Raw genomic sequence first — 12,409 nt, forward strand, 5'->3', positions numbered from 1 at the left:
TGGGTTTTGGTGTGTATATATATATATTGATTAGTTTAGTTGTTTTAAGGTTATCTTGTCTAACTATCACTAAGCACGTATAGGGGTGGTGGGATTGTTGAGGTTGTTTTTCGCGAGAGCACAACCAGCGGGTGAGGCTGGTTGCAATGGCCACTCGCGGAAGTTTGGAGTTTGAAAAACTTAGTCGGCGACATGGAGTAAAGATTCCTGCTGCGGCCGGGTGTTCAGTGGAAGAATGTAGCTTGGCAGTGGGTGCTATTATTGGGTATGATAGCATCAAATCAGCCTCAAGGATGAATAGCGCTGTAGTGATATTTTTAGATTCCATTGAAAAGGTGAATATGATAGTTGAGAGTGGTGTTGTGTTGCGGGAGACGCAGACGCCAGTATTTCCGCTTATGAATCCGGCGAAGAAAGTTATACTTTCTAACGTGCCACCATTTGTTAGAGATGAAGTGTTGGAGCGAGAGTTATCTCGTCATGGTCAAATTGTATCTACAATAAAGAAGGTTCTTTTTGGATGCAAATCTCCGTTGCTGAAACATGTCGTGTCTCATAGGAGACAAGTGCATATGATTTTAAAAAAGGACATTGATGAACTGAATTTAGCATTCAGTTTTAAGATTGATGGATTTGATTATGTCTTCTACGCTTCTACTGAATCAATGAAATGCTTTGGCTGTGGAAGAGAGGGGCATTTGGTGCGTAATTGTCCCGAGAATGAGCGTGCAGATTCTGGTAGCATCTCTAGTGCTGGTGCAGCTAATGCACCACCGCGAAGGGATGAACATGCTAAGGGTGCGGGTGCTGGGGAAGGGAGGAGGTGGGCAGATGTGGTAGGAAAAGTAGGAGAGGAAGGCAGTGTGGATACAGGGGCAATGGTGGTAGATCAGAACAAAGAAGGAGGGGAAAAAGTCGGTGAGATTGCGACTGCCGTTGCTGAGGTGGTGCTGGAAAATGAAATTGGAGGTCAAGAGGAGATTGAAATAATGGAAAAGGAAGCAGCTGTTTTCAAAGTACCGAGGAGTAAGAGGAAGAATGTAAGGGGTGGTGAAGGGTCTAATTCCAAGAGGAAGGTAGAGATTGATAAATCAGTTGAGGATAAACAGGTTGTAGAGATGGTGGAGTTTTCTTCTGGGGAGGATAGCGAGAGTGAGTCATCTGATGCGTCACAACAAAATAGTGAGATAAATGGGGTGGAAGGGAGGTATGGGATTGAGAAAGTACGTCAATTTCTGAAGTTGACAAAAGGGAAGAAATATATGCAGGATTATAATGTAACAGATTTTTTCCCTGAAAGTGAATTGTTTATTGAATCAGCAAAGTTTCTGATGTAAAAAATAACAGGGGGAGGTTTGACAAGCCCTGAAATTGCTAGACTCAAGAAAGTGGTCACGAGAGTGATAAGTGATGTAAATTCTAAAGAAAATGAAAGAGTTCAGTCGCAGCCTTAACTCTGTAAAGAGATGTGGTTTCTGTGTCTTCCTCTGTATTTTTTTAAAATCCATGAGCAGTTTTAAGATTTCTTCTTTAAACGTAAATGGGGCAAGAGACGTTAAAAAAAGAGCCATAGTGTATGAGTTAATTAGGGGAAAGGGAAGTGACATACATTTTCTACAAGAAACGCATAGTAATTTGGAAAATGAAGTTATGTGGCAACAGGAGTGGGGGGGACAGTGGTGTGTAGTCATAAAAACTCAAAAAGTGGGGGTGTGGCCATCTTGTTCTCAAAAGGGTTTTTGCCTTTGTCATATGAGGTTGAAGAGGTAGTTGAGGGGAGGTTATTAAAAGTTAGAGCAAGGTATGAAAACATCACTATGTGTCTGATAAATGTATATGCCCCAGTGGTGGCAGTTGAGAGGGTATGTTTTTTAGAGACATTATCAAATACCATTGAGAAACGTAATAATGAAGATTATTTATTTATTGCTGGGGATTTTAACTGCACAGTCAGTGATTTAGATACAAATCACAAAGAACCTCATATAGCCTCAAGGACTTTTTTAAAACGCCTCATTGTAACACATGAACTGTGTGATATTTGGCGGAGTCAACATGGAGGCACGAGACAGTACACCTGGGCGCATGTGAGAGAGAACACCATCTCTATGGCCAGGTTAGATAGGTTTTATTGTTTTGAGCATCAATCTCAGGTCTGTAAATCAAGTGTGATAACGTGGGATTTTCTGATCATTGTTTAATAACAGAGGTGGTGTTCATTAACGATGTAAAACCCAAAAGCGCATATTGGCATTTTAATATAACTTTATTGAGTGATGCTCACTTCAGGAAATGTTTTAGTTTTTTCTGGGAGAGGTGGAGGTCTCAAAAGGCCAGTTTTGTATCCCTTCAACAGTGGTGGGATATAGGGAAAATCCAGATTCAACAATTATGTAATCAATACACAAGGAATGTCACCAAGGATATCACCAAATCAATGAAAGCCCTAGAGACTGAAATAGTGGAACTCATGACGTTGGTTGAGACCACAGGAGATCGAGGCCATACTCAGGCCCTTAAGAGGAAAAAAGCTACATTGGCAGACCTGCTGGGTATCAGAGCACAGGGGGCATTGGTGAGAAGTAAGTTTCAGGGAATCTCTGAAATGGATGCCTCATCCAATTTTTTATTTGGTTTAGAGAAAAAGAATGGACAAAGAAAATGATTCATTGTCTCAAATCAGCTGTTGGACAGGAGCTCACTAGCCCTAGTGAAATTAGAAAGAGGGCAGTAGAGTTCTATGCTGAGCTCTACAAGTGTGAGTACAAAGAGGATAAAACAGTGACACAGCAGTTCCTTGATGGGCTCCCACAGGTGGCTACATAAGCTCAGGTTGAGCTAGAGCAACCATTGTCTTTGCAGGAGCTATACACTGCATTAAAAGGCATGGAAAATGGAAGGGCACCAGGCATTGATGGGCTTCCCGTTGACTTTTTAAAGTCTTTTTGGGCTATGTTGGGAGAGGATTGGCTAGCAGTAGTTAATGATAGTTTAACCGGAGGGTTACTACCAATAAGCTGCAGAAGGGCTGTCCTCACCCTACTGCCCAAAAAGGGTGACCCTAGGGAGGTGAAGAACTGGAGGCCGGTGGCTCTATTGTGCACTGATTATAAGATCCTGTCCAAGGCTTTGTCCAACAGGCTGAGGGAGGTGATGGGGCAAATCATACATACGGACCAGTCCTACTGTGTTCCTGGCAGGCAGATAGGGGATAACATTTCTCTGATTCGTGATTTTTTGGACGTCTCTAGGGCTATTGGGTTGGATGCTGGTCTAATTTCAATTGATCAGGAAAAGGCATTTGACCGAGTTGAACATCAATACTTATGGCACACTTTTGAGGCGTTTGGGTTCAGCTCTGGTTTTATTGCCATGATAAAGGTGATATATGGTGACATTGAAAGTGTATTGAAAGTTAACGGTGGTTTGAGTGCTCCTTTTAAAGTGTGTAGAGGTATTAGGCAGGGATGTTCTTTGTCGGGAATGTTATATGCCATTGCTATAGAGCCACTACTAAATAGCATTAGAAGTCGCATTGAAGGGGTGTACCTTTCAGAGGATATTCCTCCTATTCGTCTCTCAGCCTATGCTGATGATGTAGTTGTTTTAGTGAAAAATCAAGCGGAGGTGGATAGTTTGAGTCTAATGGTTGACCGTTTTAGGGGAATATCCTCTGCAAAGTAAATTGGGAAGAAAGTTGTGCTTTACAGATTGGAGAATGGTATGGAGGGATCATGGCTTTGCCAGTGGGGCTGGAATGGTGTAAGGGAGGTTTTAAGTATCTTGGAGTGTACCTAGGAGATGAGGGGACAATGGAAAAAATTTGGATTGGGGTGGTTGAAATGGTGGAAGGGAGGATGAGGAGATGGCGTTGGTTGTTATCGCGTATGTCATATAGGGGGCGCACTATTATAGTTAACAATGTGATTGCCTCTGCACTGTGGCATTGGTTGTCAGTTTTGGAGCCACCATCTGGCCTTCTGGCTAAGATACAGGCAATTATTGTGGATTTTTTTTGGGATAAATATCACTGGGTTCCACAAAGTGTTTTGTATTTGTCAAAAGAGGAGGGGGGACAAGGTCTTGTACATCTTGCTAGTAGGGCTGCTGCTTTCCGGTTTCAGTTTATTCAAAGGTTGCTTTATGGACCGGAAAATGTGGTTTGGAGAGGGGTGGCAGGTCTTGTATTACAGCAGGTTGGGGGATTAGGTTTAAAGAAAGCTTTATTTTTGGTTGATAGTAGCCAGATTTCTAGGGAGGGAGTACCTCCGTTTTACAGAGGCCTTCTTAGGGTGTGGAGCATTATGAAGGTGTCCAGATGAATGTCAGCGGAGCCAGCGCATTGGCTGTTGGAGGAACCTCTGGTGTATGGGGCAAGACTGGATTGTACAACTGCAGCTGTTCCATATTTCTCCAAGATTCTGGTGAAGGGCAAAATCATCACCTTAAAACAGTTAATGGCCATGGCTGGGACCGCCTTAATGGATGGAAGACGGGTGGCTGAACATTTGGGGGTGAGGTCGGAAAGGATTGTCGGACAACTGCTGGGAAGCTGCAGGAAGGCTCTGTCAGCAGAATAGTGGGGTATGCTGAATAGTCACAAGAAGAAGGTACAAGATGAAAACGTCTCATTTCCAAGACTAGGGATTACACCCAATATCCCAGAGTCAGAAAGAAAGGCGTTATTACTGGATTTGAGAGGGTTGGAAGAGGTGGGTTTGGATGAGGTGAATGGGAAAGACTTATACAGGGGGTGTGTCAAGGTTTTGAATAAAGATACATTGAAAAATAGAAAAGACACTCCATGGAGGGTAAAATTGGGCATTGATGACAAGGTAAAGCCAGCATGGAGAGCACTGTACAAGCCACCGTTACAAAAGGATACTGGGGATATGCAATGGAGGGTTTTGCATGGCATCATTGCAGTTAATGCTTTTGTATCTGTTATTAACTCAGATGTTGGAGATGGATGCCCTTTTTGTAATATAAGAGAAACCATTTTTCACTGTTTTATGGAGTGTGAGAGGATAAAACCTCTCTTGGAAATGCTGGAGTCTTTGTTTAAAGCTGTAGGGGAGATTTTCAATAACACTGTTTTTATTTTGGGGTTTCAATATAGTAAGCATCAGAAAAGAAAATGTCAACTGTTAAATTTTATTTTGGGACAAGCTAAGATGTCAATTTTTCTGAGTAGGAAACATAAGATAGAAACGGGATATGGGCAGGATGTAAGATGTGTTTTTAAAGGATTAGTGAAAGCAAGAATAAAAGTGGATTTTGAGTTCTTCTCAGCTGTAAAAGATCTCCCATTGTTTGAGGAGAAGTGGGCTTACGAAAGAGCGGTTTGTTTTGTGGAGGAGGGGAAACTATTTTTTGTTGATGAAATGAGTTGAATGTATATGTTCTTTTGTATTTTTATTTTATTTTATTTTATTTAGGAATTACATTTTTTTTCATTTCTGAAAAGGCAGTGTGCCATTATTTATGTTAACGCTTGAGTATAAAATAAAGGTTTTATAAAAACTCAAACTCTCTCTCTCTCTCTCTCTCTCTCTCTCTCTCTCTCTCACCCATCCATCTCTTGGTCTCTCTCTCTCTTTCTCTCTCTCATCCCTCTCTTTTCAGTGACTCATCCCTGGATGACCTCACTCTAATATTGGCTCCTATTCCTGAGGAGATGGGGGTGTTGGAGTGGTGACACGGCAGACAGGTGTGTGTGTGTGTGTGTGTGTGTGTGTGTGTGTGTGTGGATAAAGCCGGGAGTGTTTTGCTTTATTTGAGTAAATTTTCACCTCAGATCATTTGACAATTTAAGGCCTGCTGTTACGATCAGAGTGACTCATGTTCACTGAAGCACCAACCACCCAGACTGGTTGACACACACAACACGCTTTGCGGAGACAAGCACTGCTGGTTGTATAACATAGAAAAAGAGTTGCATGTGTGTGAGTGGTGACGCTTACCAGAGAAGTTCCGTGAAACCAGCATAGCAGTGAGAACGGCCCCCTGAGAGAGAAGAGAGAAGAGGAGAGGAGAGGAGAGGAGAGGAGAGGAGAGGAGAGGAGAGGAGAGGAGAGGAGAGGAGAGGAGAGGAGAGGAGAGGAGAGGAGAGGAGAGGAGAGGAGAGGAGAGGTGGTCAGCCCTGACAAACACACACAGAATCCCCTGACAAACAGACACAGAATCCCCTGACAAACAGACACAGAATCCCAGAGTGAGCCACAGACCTTGAGTTTCCTCCTGGCATTGAATTTCTTCAGGCACTCCACTGTCTCCTGTCTGTGCATCATGGACGCCACTGTAGAACGTTGCTGTGAGAGCGAGAGAGAGAGCGAGAGAGAGAGAGGAAAATTATGAGACAGAGGGGGAAAAAGTAATGTCAAAGATTGAGGAAACTAGTTGGAAATGTTGCTGTGATCGCTGAGGATGTTATCTCTGTCAGTTGCATTTTAGTAGAGATGTTTGTTGACATTTTTTTGGATGCATGCGTGTGTATTCATCTGTCTCTATCTGACGTGTGTGTGTGTGTGTGTGTGTGTGTGTGTGTGTGTGTGTGTGTGTGTGTGTGTGTGTGTGTGTGTGTGTGTGTGTGTGTGTGTGTGTACTTACGCAGACCCATGGGTGTTTGAGGGCCTCCTGGGCGGTGATCCTCTTGGCAGGGTTGATGGTCAACATCTGGTTAATCAGGTTCTTAGCCTCTGGAGTGACTGTGTCCCACTCTGGAGAGGGAAACTACAGACACACACACTCCGGGTTGATCAGGTTCTAGGCTTCTGGAATGTCTACTTGTCTATCTGGTTCTCTATCATTGGAAAGTATTACGGTTGTAATCAATACATTGGAAAGTATTACAGTTGTAATCAATACATTGGAAAGTATTAAAGTTGAAATCAATACATTGGAAAGTATTACAGTTGTAATCAATACATTGGAAAGTATTACAGTTGTAATCAATACATTGGAAAGTATTACAGTTGTAATCAATACATTGGAAAGTACTACAGTTGTAATCAATACATTGGAATGTATTACAGTTGTAATCAATACATTTCTATCAGCAATGTTCCAAATGTTCCGCCCTTCTGAACAGGTTCCAGGTGGAGTGGAATCTCTGGCTGATCAATTACAATGAATGATCAATAAACTAAGTACCAGCAGACACTACAGGCAGCTGAAGCCTTGAAGCTCAACAGCCTTAGTAAAAAAACCTGGCTCCTCCACATAAACCTGCATTTACTATCTGTTACTATCACACCCTCTTTACTGAGATAAAGGGCTCTATTTTCGTCAGGCGCTTGTGTCAAACGCACGTTTGTTTGCAATTGTGACCTGTTAAAGCCAGTACTCTGCTATTTTCCAACTGTGGCGCAAGGATCTGTAATTTACCCGTCTTATATCAGGCTTACTGGCACTCTGATGGGAGGGGTGGAAATATTTGAGGTGTGTCCTTAGAAACGTGATGCAAAGTGCTAATTTCAGGCAGCTCTAGGGATATTTAAGACCAACCAAAAGCTGGTTTTAGCGGTAACGCGGTTGGTTATGGCATGAATTTTGACAGCGGAAACGCAGCCTATTCAGCCGTGACGCACACTGCCGATATGTGCATGGAACAAGACTAATGTGCTTTTGGTGCCTGTATACTTCATATTTAGAAACAAAAAAAATAAAAAAAACAAGCATAGCCTCCCCTCCTCTCAATGAAGGCTGTTTTATTTTTGTCCTGCCCGACGCAATCAAGTAGGCGAGTCAAGACAGTCGATAAAGGGTTTAGCTTGGAAATAAATCTTAATCACCAAAGCTTTATTAAAAGATACGTTTGAGAGGAGCAAAACATTGTGCTGACATTCCCTTTTTTACACATACTACATATACACATACTACATATACAAAAGTATGTGGACACCCCTTCAAATTAGTGGATCCGGCTATTTCAGCCACACCCGTTGCTGTCAGGTGTATACAATTGCGCGCGCAGCCATGCAATCTCCATAGAGAAACATTGGCAGTAGAATGGCCTTACCGAAGAGCTCAGTGACTTTAAATGTGGCACCGTCATAGGATGCCACTTATCCAACAAGTCAGTTTGTGAAATTTCGGCCCTGCTAGAGCTGCCCCGGTCAACTATTAGATGCTGTTATTGTGAAGTGGAAACGTCTAGGAGCAACAACGTCTCAGCCGCGAAGTGGTAGGTCACACAAGCTCACAGAACAGGACCGCCGAGTGCTGAAGCACGTAAAAATAATCTGTCCTCGGTTGCAACACTCACTACCGAGTTACAAACTACCTCTGGAAGCAAAGTCAGCACAAGAACTGTTCGTCGGGAGCTTCATGAAATGGGTTTCCATGGCCGAGCAGCCGCACACAAGCCTAAGATTACCATGCGCACTGCCAAGCGTCGGCTGGAGTGGTGTAAAGCGTGTCGCCATTGGACTCTGGAGCAGTGGAAACGCTTCACCATCTGGCAGTCAGATGGACGAATCTGGGTTTGGCGGATGCCAGGAGAACGCTACCTGCCCCAATGCATAGTGCCAACTGTAAAGTTTGGTGGAGGAGGAATAATGGTCTGGGGTAGTTTGCGAGCCAGGCCTAATCGCCCAACATCAGTGCCCGACCTCACTAATGCTCTTGTGGCTGAATGGAAGCAAGTCCACGCAGCAATGTTCCAACATCTAGTGGGAAGCCTTCCCAGAAAAGTGGAGGCTGTTATAGCAGCAAAGGGGGGGGGGGGGGGATCAACTCAATATTAATGCCCATGATTTTGGAATGAGATGTTCGATGAGCAGGTGTCCACATACTTTTGGTCATGTAGTGTATCTATGTATTGTAGGCAGGCCTACATTATTTTCGCCATCCTTTGGCGTAAAACCCCCTCCATGATGTAGGCTAAGTGTCCATGCCCATCATGAAAGGGGAGATGAGAGCCTTGGTTAAAACCAGCATCATGAAAGGAGAGATGAGAGCCTTGGTGAAAACCGGTGAACCTCGTATATAAAAGTTATTTTCCTATTGCTCGTTTTCCGTTTCATTATTTTTCAAACCCAAGCCCTCCGTAGGCTACCCTGACTACCATAGGCTACCCTGACTACCATAGGCTACCCTGACTACCATAGGCTACCCTGACTACCATAGGCTACCCTGACTACCATAGGCTACCCTGACTACCATAGGCTACCCTGACTACCATAGGCTACCCTGACTACCATAGGCTACCCTGACTACCATAGGCTACCCTGACTACCATAGGCCTTCTATAACGAAGGATGGTTCAACAGCAATAAGTTGTGTCGATTTTATCCCGGTGATTTTATAACATCATTACATTTATTTATTGTTGTTGAAAGAAACTACCAGATTGTTTGTTTTTCATTTCGTTTTATTAAAACCAAACTTATTAGAATGTTTCACTGTCCTGGATTCATGGTAAGAACGTCAGCGGTGCGCTTGCAACTTCTGGAGAAGTGTGAATGCGATCTGTAAGATGGTTCCAATATGTTTCTAAAACATTATATTTGGGAGCAGTTTAACAGTGAGAGGACGTTCTCTCTTTCTCTTTATATTGGATCTCTGTCCAGCTACTGTGAAAAGTTTGGATGTGCGTAAAACCCTTGATAGTCTGCGTTGTTTTAATCTTATATGTCCATGGGGAGAAATTATGGTGCCTGTAAATTTAGACATTTAAAACAAGTTGTTTCCTTTTGTTAAGAATTGGATTAGAATTATTCACTATTTTTAGGCTTTATCAATAATGAATTTAATCTTGCTTATTGACAACATTTGGCATGTCCATGTTCAGCCATAATGCAATTTACATTAGGCCTAGGCCAGCGGAGGCTGATGGGAGGAGCTATAGGAGGACGGGCTCATTGTAAATGCTGGAAAGGTATAAATGGAGCAGAGTCAAGCATGTGGTTTGCACATGTTCCATGTGTTTGATACCATTCCATTCATTCCATTCCAGCCATTACAATGAGCCCGTCCTCCTATAGCTCCTCCCACCAGCCTCCACTGGACTAGCCCCTATATCAGTGTGAATGCTATGTATATATTTCCACATTGAAGCCATGCAATTACTTAGGACAATGTTGACTGCAAACAGGTTCAAGTTAACATACATTATTTAGCAAAGATGTGATAGCTCTACATTTTGTTATTTTGTTTCTGTAAGTTGTTTAACAAATTATAACGCACTAACATTGGAATTGGAGTTGATTCCAAGGCAACACATAAAAAGACTGTAAATACACAACTTGAAGCAACCACATACTTAGCCATGGAGCACGTTCTGTTTTATTCAACAACACCCAGCCCTTTCTCACCACGACAGCACTGCACCGATGGTTGTGAAAATAGCTACAATATTTTGGACACCCCCCCGAACCTATAGCGCTACCACCAGCGCTTAGATTTACCATTACGTTAGGTTTGGTAAAACAGAGCCCAAAGTATCCTATATAAATAACATATAAACAAATAAATTGAAATTGACAGCAAGCAAGTTGGGACAATGTGTCTAAACATCATAGCTGTTAAACGTCACAATGTTCAGTTCTGTCCCAAAAACGTTTCCCTAAGACGGGACTAATTTGCTCAAGGTAGGCACTTTCCTGCTCCTCTGAAATATAAATGAGGTGATCTAGTTATGTAAGGACTTCTAAAAAAGAAATGGGGGGAAGAGAGAAAGGAGGCGCAGCGGGGGCGGGGGGAGGGGGGGACAGGGGAGGAAGGACGAGAAAGGGAGAGAGGGAAGGGAAAGTAAGGTGAGGTGTAAAAAAAGAAACGGCTAAGAAAGAGTAAAGAGAGAGGAGAGGAGAGGAGAGGAGAGGAGAGGAGAGGAGAGGAGAGGAGAGGAGAGGAGAGGAGAGGAGAGGAGAGGAGAGGAGAGGAGAGGAGAGGAGAGGAGAGGAGAGGAGAGGAGAGGAGAGGATAATATAAGAGAGGAGAGGAAAAGAGAGGAGAGGAGAGGAGAGGAGAGGAGAGGAGAGGAGAGGAGAGGAGAGGAGAGGAGAGGAGAGGAGAGGAGAGGAGAGGAGAGAGGAGAGGAGAGGAGAGGAGAGGAGAGGAGAGGAGAGGAGAGGAGAGGAGTCTGCGTTGTCCACTCACATCATATGCCCCAGCTTTGATCTGTTGGTACAGTTTGTGCTGGTCCTCATCCCAGAAGGGAGGGTAGCCCACTAGCAGGATATACAGAATCACCCCTGAGATAGAGACAACCACACACTGTCAGAAACAAACACAGAATCAGCATTTCTATATGAACATTTCATGTGTGCTTTTGTGTCAGTCATTTGTGTCTGGGTGTGTAAGCATGTCGATGTTTGTGTTTGTGCCAGTTTGTTCAAGCTCTGAACAGTATGTGTGTAAACGTGTGAGATGCTCACCGCAGGCCCAGATGTCCACAGGTTTGCCATATGCCTCTTTTCTCAGTACCTCAGGGGACAGGTATCCCGGTGTGCCAGCAAATCCTGCAGCACGACAATACACACACATGCACGAACACACACACACACACACACACACACACACACACACACACGCACAAAACAGGCGCACACACAGAGCACACAATTCATCACTCAAAGCTTCACAGTTATTATTCCCACGTGGGATGAATTAAGGTTGAAAACATGTTGGCGTAGTGTACAGTCAGTACCACAGTTCTAGGATCAGATCGTAGTGTACAGTCAGTACGTACCAAACCAGGCTTGCTGATCTCCTTGTACCTCGATGGCCAGGCCAAAGTCGGCCAACTTGACAGCAGCATTCTTGCATTTGCTGGCTAGGAGCAGATTCTCTGGCTAGGGGAGAGGGGGAGGGGAGGGGCACTAAAGGTTAATCCTGTTTTGAACTATAAGACAGGGGAGAAGGGGGAGAAGGGGGGGACAACAGACATACAGACAACACTCATGTATGTAGGGTGAAGAGGGAGGGTTGTTCCACATGCACAAATCACAGTGGAGGGTGGGTGAGGGGAGGACGGCTCATAATAATGGTCGGAATGGAGTCAACGGAGTGATATCAAACCCATGGTTTTCATCTGTTTGATACCATTCCAATCACTCCATTCCAGCCATTCCACTCCATTCCACCCATTATTATGAGCCGTCCTCCCCTCAGCAGCCTCCACTGGTTTACAGTATATGCACACACATACACAAACAGTGACAGAAATCACACACTGGTGAAAACACACACATTCACACACACCTGAACACCCGGGCTATATCAGTAATGCCTCACAGACATATTGCAAAAGCACGAACACACACCTTAATGTGCATTATCATCACACTTCATTTTAAAGTGAATGAATGTAGTGACTCTTTGTCCCCCTGTAGGGTGCTCTGGGCCGTGGTTTAGGGTATAGGAATTTGGGCTCTCGCTCTCTCTCTCTCTCTCTCTCTCTCTCTCT

The 12,409-nt window shown here is 43.8% G+C and overlaps 1 protein-coding gene across 1 annotated transcript; it reads right to left on the reverse strand.

Annotated features, from left to right (window-relative positions):
- Window positions 1–5,963: 5,963 nt before the first annotated feature.
- Window positions 5,964–11,795, reverse strand: LOC311114978 (calcium/calmodulin-dependent protein kinase type II subunit beta-like; the record flags this gene model as incomplete). The annotated part of the gene is made up of 6 exons (XM_084190204.1): window positions 5,964–6,006; window positions 6,228–6,311; window positions 6,610–6,732; window positions 11,101–11,195; window positions 11,379–11,462; window positions 11,693–11,795. Coding segments are annotated over 6 exons (532 nt in total), but the record flags the coding sequence as incomplete, so codon positions are not given.
- Between the last annotated feature and the right edge of the window lie 614 nt (window positions 11,796–12,409).

This window comes from Coregonus lavaretus (genome assembly GCF_964263955.1).
Source record: "Coregonus lavaretus genome assembly, contig: HAP1_SCAFFOLD_9833, whole genome shotgun sequence".
In the NCBI taxonomy this organism is placed as follows: Eukaryota; Metazoa; Chordata; class Actinopteri; order Salmoniformes; family Salmonidae; genus Coregonus; species Coregonus lavaretus.